This window comes from Aphanomyces invadans (assembly GCF_000520115.1).
Source record: "Aphanomyces invadans strain NJM9701 unplaced genomic scaffold supercont1.22, whole genome shotgun sequence".
Lineage (NCBI taxonomy): Eukaryota > Oomycota > Saprolegniomycetes > Saprolegniales > Verrucalvaceae > Aphanomyces > Aphanomyces invadans.
In genome coordinates this window covers 435,165-448,641 of record NW_008580167.1, presented here as the reverse complement: position 1 = coordinate 448,641, position 13,477 = coordinate 435,165, and the positions used below count along the sequence as shown (strand labels likewise).

General features: G+C 50.5%; 3 protein-coding genes across 3 annotated transcripts; all 3 read left to right on the top strand.

Moving 5' to 3' along the window:
- Positions 1–2,086: 2,086 nt before the first annotated feature.
- On the top strand, positions 2,087–3,039 carry H310_09683 (hypothetical protein; the record flags this gene model as incomplete). The annotated part of the gene is made up of 1 exon (XM_008875832.1): positions 2,087–3,039. The coding sequence occupies one exon, from the start codon at positions 2,087–2,089 to the stop codon at positions 2,897–2,899; it is 813 nt and encodes a 270-aa protein (XP_008874054.1). The 3' UTR covers positions 2,900–3,039.
- Positions 3,040–5,996: 2,957 nt separating this feature from the next.
- On the top strand, positions 5,997–6,571 carry H310_09682 (hypothetical protein). The gene has a single exon (XM_008875831.1). The coding sequence runs from the start codon at positions 6,037–6,039 to the stop codon at positions 6,517–6,519; it is 483 nt and encodes a 160-aa protein (XP_008874053.1). The 5' UTR covers positions 5,997–6,036; the 3' UTR covers positions 6,520–6,571.
- A 4,785-nt stretch (positions 6,572–11,356) lies between these two features.
- Positions 11,357–11,635, top strand: H310_09681 (hypothetical protein; the record flags this gene model as incomplete). The annotated part of the gene is made up of 1 exon (XM_008875830.1): positions 11,357–11,635. One exon carries the CDS (start codon positions 11,357–11,359, stop codon positions 11,633–11,635), a length of 279 nt encoding a protein of 92 aa, XP_008874052.1.
- Positions 11,636–13,477: the final 1,842 nt, after the last annotated feature.

The following is a 13,477-nucleotide window of genomic DNA, read 5'->3' as shown; positions in this document are numbered from 1 at the left end:
CAAAAAAATCTTCAATATTCTCGCTCGTGACAGCGTTTCGCGACTTGTTTATGGTTTGTGCCATTCGAGGCACAAGCAAGGGCTGGCGCTTCTTGAACTTCCTGTACCAGTGGCGACCAACTCTTGGGCGCCCAAGCTTTGTCGCCAAGTCGTTGGCCTTCTTGACCACGTATGTTTGCGTCGGAGGGCGTCCTTTTGCTTGCATTCGCGCGATCCAAACAAAAAGGTCGTCCTCGACTTGAGGAGGCAGCCGTGGCTTCGGCCCAGGCCGCTGAAGTACCTGGTCTTCTTTGGCAAATTCCAAGCGTCGTTGCAGCGTGGATCTCGGCACCTGGTGCTGCCGTGCCGCTTTGGCAACGGTCTCGTCAACTTGGCAGGCCTTTACTGCAGCAACAAGGTCGCCTTCATCATACTGCTTGCGCTTCTCGGCCATGTGGCCTGAATGAGAGTGTTAAGTATGTGTGGTCATTCTGCTTGGCGCCTTTAAATTCCGGATACCGCTGAATTCCGGATACTTCTTGACTCCCTGCACATTTAATATTGACTTCGTGACACAAAATGTTACAGGTATTTAATTCTAGAGAATTTGCTACTGAAATTTGATTGGCTATCACAACCTGCCCATAAATTGGCGCATCCCATAAATTGGCTCGTTACGTTAATTGTATGCATGTTCGGCAATTGTTGGCAAGTTCGGCCTTGTCGGACGATTTTGGTGAATCGCCCCGGCTCATGCGAGGGACGGACCACGAAACTTTAAGAGGTGTTGATCGTTTCTGTTGGGGTCATCGCAACAATTACGTACCCATGCCAGAATCGCACCATGCCACAATCGCACCAAGGCGATTTCGACTTTGTCATCGAGTTTAAGCCTCGAAACTACAAGCTCTTGGTCAGTGACTTCACCGGGGTGACCCAGCCCGGCAACAAGTACAACATCTCGGGTTGAGCCCAAGCATCCTGAATGTGAATAAAAACAATGTGTTCCAGTGCTCGGGCTCGCCGACGACACCCTTGTCTATGGAGAACGTCGAGTGCAGATCGTGTCTGCTCGACGACGTGCCACTCCAACTTTGTGTGCAGCGAAGCCAGCACGAACGAAAGAAGTCCATGTGCAGTCGATCCAAATGATGGTTTCCGTTCGAATGTTCAACCAGGCAGGAGAATCTGCGAGTTGTGCACTTGGATTTGCGGCGTTGGATGCTTGTCAATGTCAAGTCGTGGTGGTGCTGCATGGCTCAGCCTATACACAGTCTTGACTGCTTACTCAAGCCATGAAGTTGAGGCATGGCAGCCCATCACACAATGATGGCTGCCTTTCGCCTTGTCTGAGCTCACTTCACGAATTCATTGCTCAACAACGCAACATCCACAGCGTGTTGAATGCTCTTTACCAACGTGCTCATCTTGAAGGTTAAACAGGTCACCGCTACAATGAAATGCACGCTTGGATGGCTACCTGGAGACAGCCTCGTGGGGAGGACGCACAAACAATACAGAGTGACTTGACACTACGTACGTGTCGACAGAGTTCAAGAGGGACTTTGACGGCGCGGACTACACTGAGCTAGTTCACTCAGGGTAGCGTCGCCTGCACAAACCATGGTTTTCCCGTCTAATGTGTGCGCGCACGGTCATTCCTTGCAATTTTGCAACAGCGGACGCTGCAAATGCAGCTTCCCTGCTAGCTCCCAAAGGCGGAATTAGACTGCAATAGCTTCAGCACCTCTCGTCGAAGCAACGATCCACGAGACCCTGCACGATCGTTTGAGCGGTAGACTGGAGAACGCTTGGTGCTAAGAACATTCGACGAGAGCGATACCATACATATCGCTGAGGCAGCCAAGGTACGTGTAAGAAGTCCGAGAAGATGCTGCTCAAGGGTGCTCGTCGGCTTCAAACCGGTACCCTTTGGCCTCGTCAATCCCAGCGCGTCCACGCCTCTCCACGGCCGCTAAACTTTTGCCAATGAACACGAATGGTCTGCCTGCCGTGAGCATGCCATTCGTGGATCATGATTTCTATCCCGCATCCATGCTCTCCCGATGGGTCAACCCATACGGTCGCCGAAAAGGTGTCAGTTCGCATGTGGCAATGCTATGCCACACGTCCTGAGTTGACCTCTGCCGTGGCACTATCGCCAATAGGCTTGAGGGACCACCCGCAGATCACAACGCAACTTGCCTCGTTTGAGCGTCATGAATTCCTCCCCGTACTCATTGCTGCCGTGGTCGCGCTCTCATCGGGAGCGACCACCCCGAAGCCCGTGCCCCAGCTCCGCCAGTCCCCGATCAACCTCCCCCGCTTGTCCGTCGTGCCCAACAAAGGAAGCTTCTCCATCCAGCTCGATACTGCCCCCGCCGTCGTTTCTCATGAAAACCACACCGTCAAGGCGACTTGGAACGCTGGCGCCAAGTCGTTCTTGAAGCTCAACAGCAACGTGTACAACTCGGTGCAGTTTCACCCCCACGCCCCCAGTGAGCACACGATCGGCGGCGTGCGCTACCCCTTCGAAGTGCACTTTGTGCACCAAGACAAGAACAAAAACTTGGCCGTCGTTGGCATCTTGTTCGAGTTGGACCCGAACGATGAACCCAACCCGTTCTTGGACCAATACTTGAGCGGATTCAGCCAACTGACCAAGCCCGGCGACAAGTTTACTCTGGATTCGCTTGACCCGTCGTCGCTCGATGTGGCCGATAGCAACGTGTACCGCTACCCAGGCTCGCTGACGACGGAGCCATACACCGAAGGCGTCGAGTGGAGCGTGCTGCAAGAAGTGCACACGATGTCGTTGAGTCAGTTGGAGGCGTGGGAGAGCGTGATTCACCACCCGAACTCGCGCCCGGTGCAGCCGTTGAACGGCCGCTCTGTCAAGCTCGTTGCCAAGAAATATTGAGCTCTGAGATCGCACTGTGTTGGATCTGCCGTCGTTCTCCTTAGCGTGCCAGGGCATATGTGTGAATACTTGATATCTTGTCTTGTTGACGTGAGGGGTTGTCGCGATTGACCCTGCATCGGCGACTGCCATGCCGTTGCTTGACGTGGGGATCCCCCGAAGGAAAGGAGTGGATCGTTCGGATGCGATGTGCGTCGACTATTTCGGACGGTGCCACACGCCATGCATGTGGTTTGGCCACGCACATCACGCACGGGATGTCGCTCTGACGTTTTTTCAGACGATCCGGTGTTCGCATGGCATGGTCATATCATCCTTGGTAAGTGAAGTAGTCTCTTGTACAACGTACGTAAGTTATTGGGGAATCGCGAGTCTGGAATTTACTGCTCCGTAGGCCGTGGCCCAAGCTTCACGTTGGTGGTACTGGCTGTGCCTCTCTGTTGGCTGAACCTGGGTTTGCAGACTTTGTTGATGACGTTGCTTCGTCCTTTGTGCTTGGCAGTCCTCGAGACCTCGAATTCGCATGCTGCCCTGGATTTCCATCTTCCGTGGGGGGAGAGGGGGATACCATGGAAGAAAGACGTCGCAGGTGCCGAGGATCGAAACCATCACCGGTGGGACTACATGCACCGATGCTCTGCCAACTGAGCTTATTCCCCCCTCACTGCAGGATATCGCCACACAATTTCGAGATTCGTGAGGGGGCGACCAAGTGGATCGGAACGGTCAAGGGCATCCTTGTTCAAATTGCATTCCGCACGCCCATGCCCGAAGCATGTCGAGCAAGCTGGCACATCTCTTGACCATTCGCAAGACCAGCGTCGACACAGAAAGACGAGTGTACTTAATGAAGCCGTTCAGACAGGAGGATGAACTTGATGAAGGGTTGCATGCCACATTCACATAACTTTGAATTTGTCGAGATTTTTTTTCGCCTCCTCTGTGGATACGTGCCGTTGCATCGTGGTTCTTACGGCGGCCTTAGCCCCTTTTTCAGGTTGGTGGGGAAAGGCGCCATTGATACAGAGGTGCACATGCAGCCCTCGAAGAACGATCGGGTTGGAAAGAGCGCACTCTGTTCGATGTGACTCGCTGTTGTTGCATGCCATTCCTCCCAATGTTATCCGTGTTAACAATGTACCAAGAGAACATACACCATTCAGACATGGATACTCTACCCTCGACGCTAGCCCCAAGCCACCCAAGCGTAACATGATGGCCTGGTACAAACAGCCCACCCGCATGTAAAATGTCTACGAGTTTCTGCATTGCTGTGCTGAACCGTGTGGGGGAACGAGCCCCTATAGCATCGAGCAAAAGGAACGTTGAACACTGATCTGGACGCCATCAACGGAATCATGCTTGGTGTCATGCATCGTGCGAGCGACGTTGCTTTCACGGCACGCAGAAGTGCGAGGGAGGGGCGGTGACGTGGGGCTCCATGCCAGTACCTGCAAGTCGCTGCTGTATGAAAGAGGATGCGTTTTCTGTGCTCACGGTCGGCAACTTGCCTCGCCAACTGCACTACATTATTACCCTGCCCACAAAACCCTAATTGGGACCCCGGCAGGTTGGTTTTCTTGCGCTCACGAGGGACCATGTTTACACAACATGCTCTCAAGCATCAGCGGTCGAAACATGCGGAATCCAAGCGAAACTCGACAGTCAAGTGGGCGGCTGAGTTCTTCCTTTAGGTGGACAAATATGATCTGGTATCCATCCCACCACGTCCAAGCCACGAGGGGGAGAAGCAAGACAGGTCACTCGTATCTACACGACGTTATTCCTCAACACTGCAGCACTGCTTGAACCCTTCAGACGGCCAAACCCCCCATGACGTGACAAAGCAGTGTCGGCAGGCTCCTTCCAAGACGCGCTGAGTGCCTCCCGTGCGTCCCAATTCCCATCTAGCTTTAACCCATCCACTCTTGTAAAGGATCAGATATCGGATAGTATCCAGGGTACACGCAAATGGCAGGCATACACAGGAATTTCCTCCCCTCACAAGGGGGGGCTGTGCGGCCAACATCGCGGCTCGAATGCCCCCACATGGCGACGCAGCACTGCTGGCTTCAACATGTGTGCGAACCCCTGCTGTCTGTTTCGAGAATTTCGGTAGAGACCTTCCGCACGCGACATCCTCCAGCATGTTTGCGTACGTATACTGTACCAAGCGGGACCTCTGCTCGACATTTCAAGATAGCTGCATTGGGGGGGGCTCCTTATCATGCCGCCCTCGCTCCACGGAGAACTCTTGAAGATAATTCTGGCATCGACTCGTCGATGAGCAATACCTGAACAAGACATGATCTTGCCATCATTTGTTGAAGTTGGGGACGGGCCTTTTGGCAATGTGATAGAAATACCCCTTCCCGACATTTGGATGTTCTTGACCCCACGTGTGCGCAACACTGGTACGCTCCTTACAGCAACTCGGCGCCACGTCGACATTGAAACCACCTGTTCCCCACTCGACATTTGTCGTACCATTCAAGCCCGCATTGCTTTATGGTGCAAAGGACGCGACAGTGTTCAGATATAGTGGTGCTCCACCGCGGGTTTCGTTTTGCGTGCGTATCGAAGTGCCGTTGCGGCTCGAGCGATGACCATGTCGATTGCTTGGCGCCATTCTGTCCTCGTCATGCATGCTGTCGGACAAGATGCATTCGCAAGTCACGCCGTGTGTGTCTCCAAGAGTGCACAAGCGCAGCTCGTCATCGCTGTCATGGCTACCCCAGTCGGTTTGAAACGCGCCGTCCACGACCATAAAACTTCTTGGTCAGCCACCTGTACGCGTAAGGGGTAGGGGCAATATGGTCGGATTACCCCTCCTAGATTTTCCTCCTACGTAAACCCACGTGGATTCCGGATACGTCCAAGTCGACCGTCGACGCGAGGGAAGGGCACAAGCAACGACCGCAGCGCGCACAAGCAATTCGCCGCCACGCAAAGGGCGTGGCACCGCTCGTGTATGCGCCGAGCCAGTTGAGGACATTCTGGCCATGGCTGCCCGCGTTTCGAGAGATGTAGAGGAAATTCCCGTATCCGGACTGTTGTTTTGCCAGGGGACGTAACCCTGACCACGTGACGACAGGTGCGACGATCGTCGTTCGCTCCATTTTCCCTTTAGCTCGACAATGATCAAGTGCCTGTTTTACGAGTGTCGGAATGCTGTCGAAGCGGGCAGTGCCAAGTGCATCTTCCACCGCAACCGAAGCCAGTGCAACGCACCGCATTGCCGCAACCAAGCGTACGCGCGAGGTCGGTGTGTTCGCCACGGCGCGCGCAAGAGCTGCCTCCTCGAAGGGTGCACGCACTATCGTCGCGCGGGCGGGTATTGCGCGCGCCACACCACAGCCATTCGCAAGCACGGCCACGTGCTCAACCAAATCAACGACGCGGTCGAACAAGGGTGTAGCTTGGAACCGCTCGAGTTTGTTTGCACGTCGTCTCCAACCCCTTGGAAACTCGACTGGGCGGATTGGGCCATGGTTCGCGACTTGCTTCGTGACGACGACGCGACTGGCTCCGTGTGGACACCCGCGACGACAAAGACCGCGACAGGTCATCACCAGCATGACACCAACGTCGTCGAGCACGCCACGTGGATCAGAGTTTAGGAGTTTCGAGGCATTCCGGCCAACTCGTGAATCTATTTATTCCATTCCCATACGCTCCATTTGATTGCCGCTGAGAGCGCCTCGCGTGCCCCACGAGAAATCGATCCTTCGAACCATATCGACGTCGTCGAGGATCCGTGTCTTGATGGGGGTCGACACGGCCGAGGGTCATGCCGAGACAGGCGGGTGATCGCACGCTTCGAACAGATACCACAGGCCAAGAGACAGGGAGCACCGTTAGACTTCCCACGCGACTTTGCTTCTCCTAGAAACAGCCGCTGCGGTTGGGTGCGCACCTGTTTTCCCTCGAGGCGACCTCAATCGTGTGAATCTTTCGTCGGTTTTTCAGGTTTTTCAGCTCATTTTCGTCGGTTTCGACCCACGTTTGCTTCAAGAGATGGAGGTAAAACCTGCCAAAGAACCTGTGCTCTCGTCTAGTCCACTTGGGGGTGGGGAATAGTTGACGGGGCAGCATGCATATCCGCATTGCTTGAAGACCGAGCGCTGGGATGCCCTGGTGGAATGTGACCACGAATTGGGTGGGTTTTCCAGTCCACACGACGAAAAGGAAGCGAGCAGAGTGCGTGGCTCGAGTTTGGACTAGTCTGGGTGTGCAGGGGGGCATGTTGCGGGGGCCGTCACCGGTTGGAGTTCGACGCTGCGAATTGTTGAGCCATGAGCCATATGGTTTCAGCCATGACACCTCCACTTCCCCTGCGGAACCAAACGCAGCCTACGACTACGAAAACTGGACTTCGTCAAACGACAGCCCAAGCACGAAGTTTGAAGCGTTGGTACAACACAAACATGGCGGTGCACCACTACCAAGGCCGTACTTGATGGGTAGCAATAGCCATCAGTGCCTGGCCTTGTAAATGCCTTCATTTGCTGCGTTTTGGCCATACCGCCGGCTGCGGCCTCCACACAGAAATCGAGATATCGTCGAATTTTGGAACGTGATGTCCTGGGTTCAGGTCTCTCCCAAAACTTGCAACCACCGTATCGGGACGTATATTGTTCACAGTGACCGATATCATCGAGGAACCAAAAGGCCATAATTTGATCAAATCAAAAACAAAATTATCACAAATTTTGTATGTGGATAGTATGATTCATACCAGCAATCGATTACAAGTACTCAACAACCGGGCAAGCTTCGATGTATGCTCGAAGAAAGGTAAGGATTATAGTCAATTTCAACTGTGGAACTTAAAGTCCTCCCATAAATTATGTTTTCCCGTAACCGAATGATATAAATAGTCGAAGGATTATACAAAACAACCGAGGCAAGCAAACCCGTAGCAGTTGATGGTCATTTTACAGTCTGCGCAATGAACACGTCCGTGTTTGAACAAATCGTTGCAATTGTCAAGGCGGACGCCCACGTGCCCTTACAAAGGTGAATAGGCTCGACATTTTGCGTCTCTATGCATTTCTCCATCACATTGCAGCCATATTCGTTGGTGTTCAAATCTGTCGAATGCTCGGTCGCAGAGAAAGAATCGTGAAAGAAGTGTGGTGTGAAGACATGATCGAAAAGTCTGTTGTTGTTGCTCCACTTCCCGGTGACGTGACGCTACTGTCTATGCAACCCATGTTCCTTGGAACCAGTACGTCCATAGTATCGAGCGACAATTTGTTCAGCAGTGACGCAAAACACGCACCCGCACTATTGCAAAGGACTTTTAGGGTCTACTGTATAGTCGCCGTTTCGTCGATTTTGATTTGGATTCGGCAACTGACTACAGTGCCTGCCTTCGTTCTGTTCAAAGTCAAGTCCTTGCTCATGGGTACAGTCGCGAAAAAAGGATGTAGTTCGTTACAAGTTGTCACTAGCGATAGCTTTGGCACGTGATGTGTATGTCCAGTCCAAGGTGGCCAAATTGGATGCAAAGAGCCGTGGTTGCTTTGTCTAGTTCGATGAATCCTACATTCATCACCATTACAGTTGCCACTCTGAAACGTTTTACGATTCCAACATGCAAGTCAAAGAGTCCGACACAGATATACGACCCTGTTTCATTGCTGACATTAATGGTGTGAGATCAAAGCTGCTGTGTATGGAAATTTTTCGAGATGGGCGAAACGACAACAAGGAGACCAAAGAATACCTTGGGGTATTCAATCACTCCTATTTTGTGAGGTGGTTTTCCGATCTTTTTCTGGCATTGGGCGAAAATGAAATAGAAATGCCATCATCATGTTGGATAACACACAGTATCACAAGGGTTTTCCAGTTAGTACTCCAATGTTAAAGTGGAAAAAGCTGATATACAAGGAGCTTGCCTACAGTACAAAATATCATATCAGCCGGACGATTTGAAGAGTGTTTTGTGGTCGAAATTGGCACTGTACTTGAGGTCAACATTGAAATCAAAGTGGTTACAATGGCGTCCCTAATACTAATAGGCCACGTGGTTGAGTCCCCACCACCGAGAAATTCGGATTTTCAGCCTGTCGAACTTGTGTGGGCGAAAGAAAAGGGCAAAATGGGTGGTTAGTACACCAGCACGACAACCTTTCCAGCAGTTCTTACTCCGATTAAACGTGCTTATGACAACTTGTCTGACTCAGCCATCGGAAGCTGCAAGATAGCGGCTGAAGAATAGTGCAACATGTCAACTTCGCACGCATCTCCAGGCCATTGAAAGCAATGCTGAAACTTGCGACTCATCAGACTACGACAGTGTAAGTTCTGCAGTCGACAATTAGTTCATGTATCATTCAATTTTATTATTCGTAAATTATATTGGATATTGATTTGGGTGCGTGCCATCAATAGTGAGAGGATCATGAGAGGATCATATGCTTTGCGGCCAGTTGCTTAACACTCTGGCTGGCTAGTAATAGAATTATCCGTCGGCACACCGATCGTGTCGACCACTGTCAACGTGTCACTGTCTCGACCCCCCAGGACACCTATCTAATATCTCTAATGCATCAGTGTTTCTCATTTGAGTTACTCATGAAGCAAGGGTACCCCGCGCATCAGGACGCAGACGTCAGTCGTGCTTACCTGTGGCTGGGGAGGCGGGACACATCAGTACTTGTGGCCCAGGGAGCCGAGCACTTCATTTCCGGACGCATGGCACGATGAGCCATTTGGTCCAACATATTCTGTCCGCAGGAAGAGAAGCGCCCGAATAGAGAATGATTGTTGGTGTCGCGCTGCAGGAAGTGTCCAGGGTTTTCCCAACCGCCAATGTCATTCCGGTACTGAAGGCAGTGACGATGGTGGCTGGCGGTCAAATTCAAATGAGACGGACATGACGTCGTTTTGGCCTGATTAAGGACCAAGCTACACAAAAGCATGAGAAGGGCGTGGGCGTCGGGTCGACACCTTACCGTTTACGTAAAATGCCAATTGATGTGGAATTGCCTAGTGACTTCATCATGAGATTTCCCATTCTCAGCTTCGTGGCATCGACTTGGCCCCGCAACGGCGAGATGCTGAACGTTTGCGTTGCTTTTGCCACAAACTTTTGGACTGCTGACCCGAGCCTGTCGCTCGTGTACCTATCAGTCTCTTGGGTGAGTAGCCATGTCCAGGTCGAAAGTGCCATTCAATCGAATGATAATATATAGATTCAGCAGAAAATTTACTGTGATGTAGTTGGCTACTTGTCGGTGCAGAATTCCACACGGCGTACGACGGATTTCAACCAAGCGCGATGATAAACGAAACCGCCATGTACTACGATATGCCTCCCAAGGCGATTTGACCAAAACGTGGGACAAACGCCAAGATTAGCAGCGGCGAAAAGCACTCGTACCGCATGACTGCTGTGCTTACGATCATAGCAGATGGTCCAAGTTGCCCATTCTCTTCATCATGAAGGGAGTGCCTGATGGTTTGATCGAGCGCACTGACTGAGTGCTATCCAACCACTCGACGTTGGCATTATGGCGCCATTCAAGCGCCACTTACGAAGCCTTTGGCTGCAGGAAGATTTGATTGAAGGTGATGACGATGAAGATGAAGATGGCTACGTGACTTCTGTCACTGGGAAGCAGAAGCGACATGCCATGATATGTTCATATGTGAGGAATTTAGGTTTTTGCAAAACGTTAAAATTTATCCAATTGAATCTATTTAACCATATATATTTGTTTTACCTTGCGAAGGATTGAAGTCGGGTCCAATCGACATGACCGGTACCCTTGTTTGGGATTGTATTTCAGTCCGAGGGTACCTCCGCCGAAAGGTGGTCAATGGGGGTTATATATAAAAAACAGTATCATCTATTGCATCAGAATATTCATAACTCCAATACCATTGGCTACCTATTATTTTTAAAGTTAAAATTGTATCTATTACTTCATCCATAAAGCTTGCGAAATGCGAGGGGATCGATTGTGTTAGGGGTGTAGGATTAGCATGGTGCACTCATTGGGCAGTGCGACTTTTTGAAACCTTATATATTGCGTAACTTGATGTTCCTATTGACATTTTGGTCGACTTTGCAATGTATCAAAGACCCAGACTTGGCATTCCATGACCTGTAATTAAAATACTCGTGGTATTTGATATGAATTTAAATTTTGATTTAAGTTTTTGATTGGCAGAAAATTAAACTAACTTCGAAGTAAGCTTTCCAATCAAATTTCTTGAAGCCCACGGAGCTCGAAGCTGGGGTGCTTCTTAAATTCTGTCGTCGTCTGTAAAGCAAAAGGTACATCACACGGGTGATGTTCCTCAGATCTGTTGCGAGCCAAAGATACATCGACGAAACCAGCACGTGGTGGGACGACAAGATAGGCACGTGGCCGTTCGTGAAGTCGGTGCTCGCTCAACGTGCCAGCGTACCTCCCAGCTGGTACCTACGAAACCAAGTCAATGACGGTTGCAAAGGATGCATGTCGTGCCTTCTTTCTCGAGAAAGTCATACCCTCGATTGCGGTAAAATGGCCAAAACCCGACAAGTCGGTGGTGTTACAGCACGACAATGCCCGAGCCCACGTCACCCCCATGGACGCGCAACTCAAGGCCGCCTTCGACGAATACGGCAAGAAAGACTGGGCGTTCTCGTTCATTCCGCAGCCGCCAAACTCCCCGGATACCAACATCTCGGACCTTTGTTTCTTTGTCGCGATCAAGTCCCTACAACAAAAGTAGTCAGCGAGGTCGATTGATGAGCTCGTCGCAAACTTCGGCGAAGCATTTGACGGGTACCCCACGGAGAGCTTGGGACGGACCTTCCTATCGCTACAAGCCTGCCTTGTGGAGACCATGTGGCTCTTTTGTGATAATGTCTACAAGTTGCCTCACATGGGAAAAGAAGAACTGGACTCGCAAAGGACAACTACCTCAAAACGTGCAGTGTCCGCCGGATGTGTACGACGTTTGCAAGGAGAAGCTGACCGCGCAGGATGCTGGAGCCATGAACGAGCGGTGTGGGCGGAGGTCAAAGAGGTGCGGTGCCTCGACGCGCTGGCCCGAGGGCTCGAGTGCATTACCCTAAGCGACTGTGAGGCGACGGACGATATCATCTCTGCAATCGCCGAAGTAGGAATAGAACCAATAGACATGAATAGTAGTGAATAAGTACCTACAAGAGTGTATGGTGTGGGTATTGCGTGAAGGTGTACGGCTCGGTAGGAGGGTTCTCGAGGTAAACCCCCCTCCTGAATCTAATGGCACTGTCTTAAATGGCCTATTCCGACTTTTGATTGGTTTTGAGACTAGTGTTTTTAATTATTTGATTGGACAGCTGTATTGGTACACCTTGTGAATTTTATACCGAGTATAATGTCTTGAAGTGAAAGTATTTTTATTCGAGGAGGAGTACGTCATTCTTCTGAGTCGCGCAATTATTGTGGGACCGAGGGAGTACTGTTTTAGTCAGCATTTACGTTCTACAAAAGGTAATGTGCTTCAGATAGAATTGGATGCCTTCGGAAAGTCATGGATCTTTTTCTGAATATTTCCTTGAAGTTGGATTTCGTAAAAGATATTGTACACGTTGTTGTGCCAAGACGTATGCTCCTTCATGACTTTTCCATGTTACGAAATGAGTGCATTAAGCTACAGGGAACGACGGGAAAATGTCCCCAGTGGTACTTCACCATATTTTCGTTATTTTAATATTGTCGCTCAATTCAACCTGCAAGAAGAAAATGTAGAATTTTTAGCCAATGGGTGACAAGTATTTCTACGGCCTAGTACATGACATCATGCATGATCTATCTTGGATATACTATCAAATCAATGGATGAACCTGCTCACTTTATCCTCGTTGAAACAATATGTCGCAATATACAATATAATCAGATAATGTCATGCAAACCGTCCTACGTTGGAACATTCAATACTACATGTGAGCTATTATTCTATAATAGCTCACGTCGTAGTGCTCCCGCTCGAAGCCCGTGTGTTAATAGGTTCATTCCATGACGTAGAGTGTACGTTATGCCGTATAGTTAGTGTGCATTGAAGCCTCAGCATGTCCGTTGTGATATCCTATTGCTTAGCTAACGCGAGGTCACAATAAACTATTGTTCACTGACGTTCAACATATTTTGTCTTCCAAAACTACTTATGCCTGTTGAAAACAAATTCTACTCTGGTCCATAATAATCGCTACGGTTGTGTTCTGATTGGCGGAATTTTCATAAAATACTTCTATCGACCAGCCGATTGACTCGTTAGACAGAGCACAATTTCAGCATTGATTGGCTGTATTTTGGAGGTTCCAATTCGTTTTAGCGCGGGAGATATGACTCTCGACAGGGGATGCACCACACACCCGGAGGCCATTTTCTTTCGCCACAGAGTCATTTTCGATTTAGATCGCACCCAAACGCCCTCCTTCACTACAATTGAGGCTCTGAATGCCCTCACCGTTCCATCCTGCTTCTCGTGATCGTGTGGCCTCCATTGGCCCGGCCAAGCACCTCTCGCCGGTCGAACGGCGATGCGTCTATGATACGCTCCTGACACTCATGTCTGGAGGCCGCT

Bases quoted from the DNA above. Each gene is read 5' to 3' on its own strand.
- H310_09682 (XM_008875831.1), top strand. From the start codon at position 6,037: ATGATCAAGTGCCTGTTTTACGAGTGTCGGAATGCTGTCGAAGCGGGC.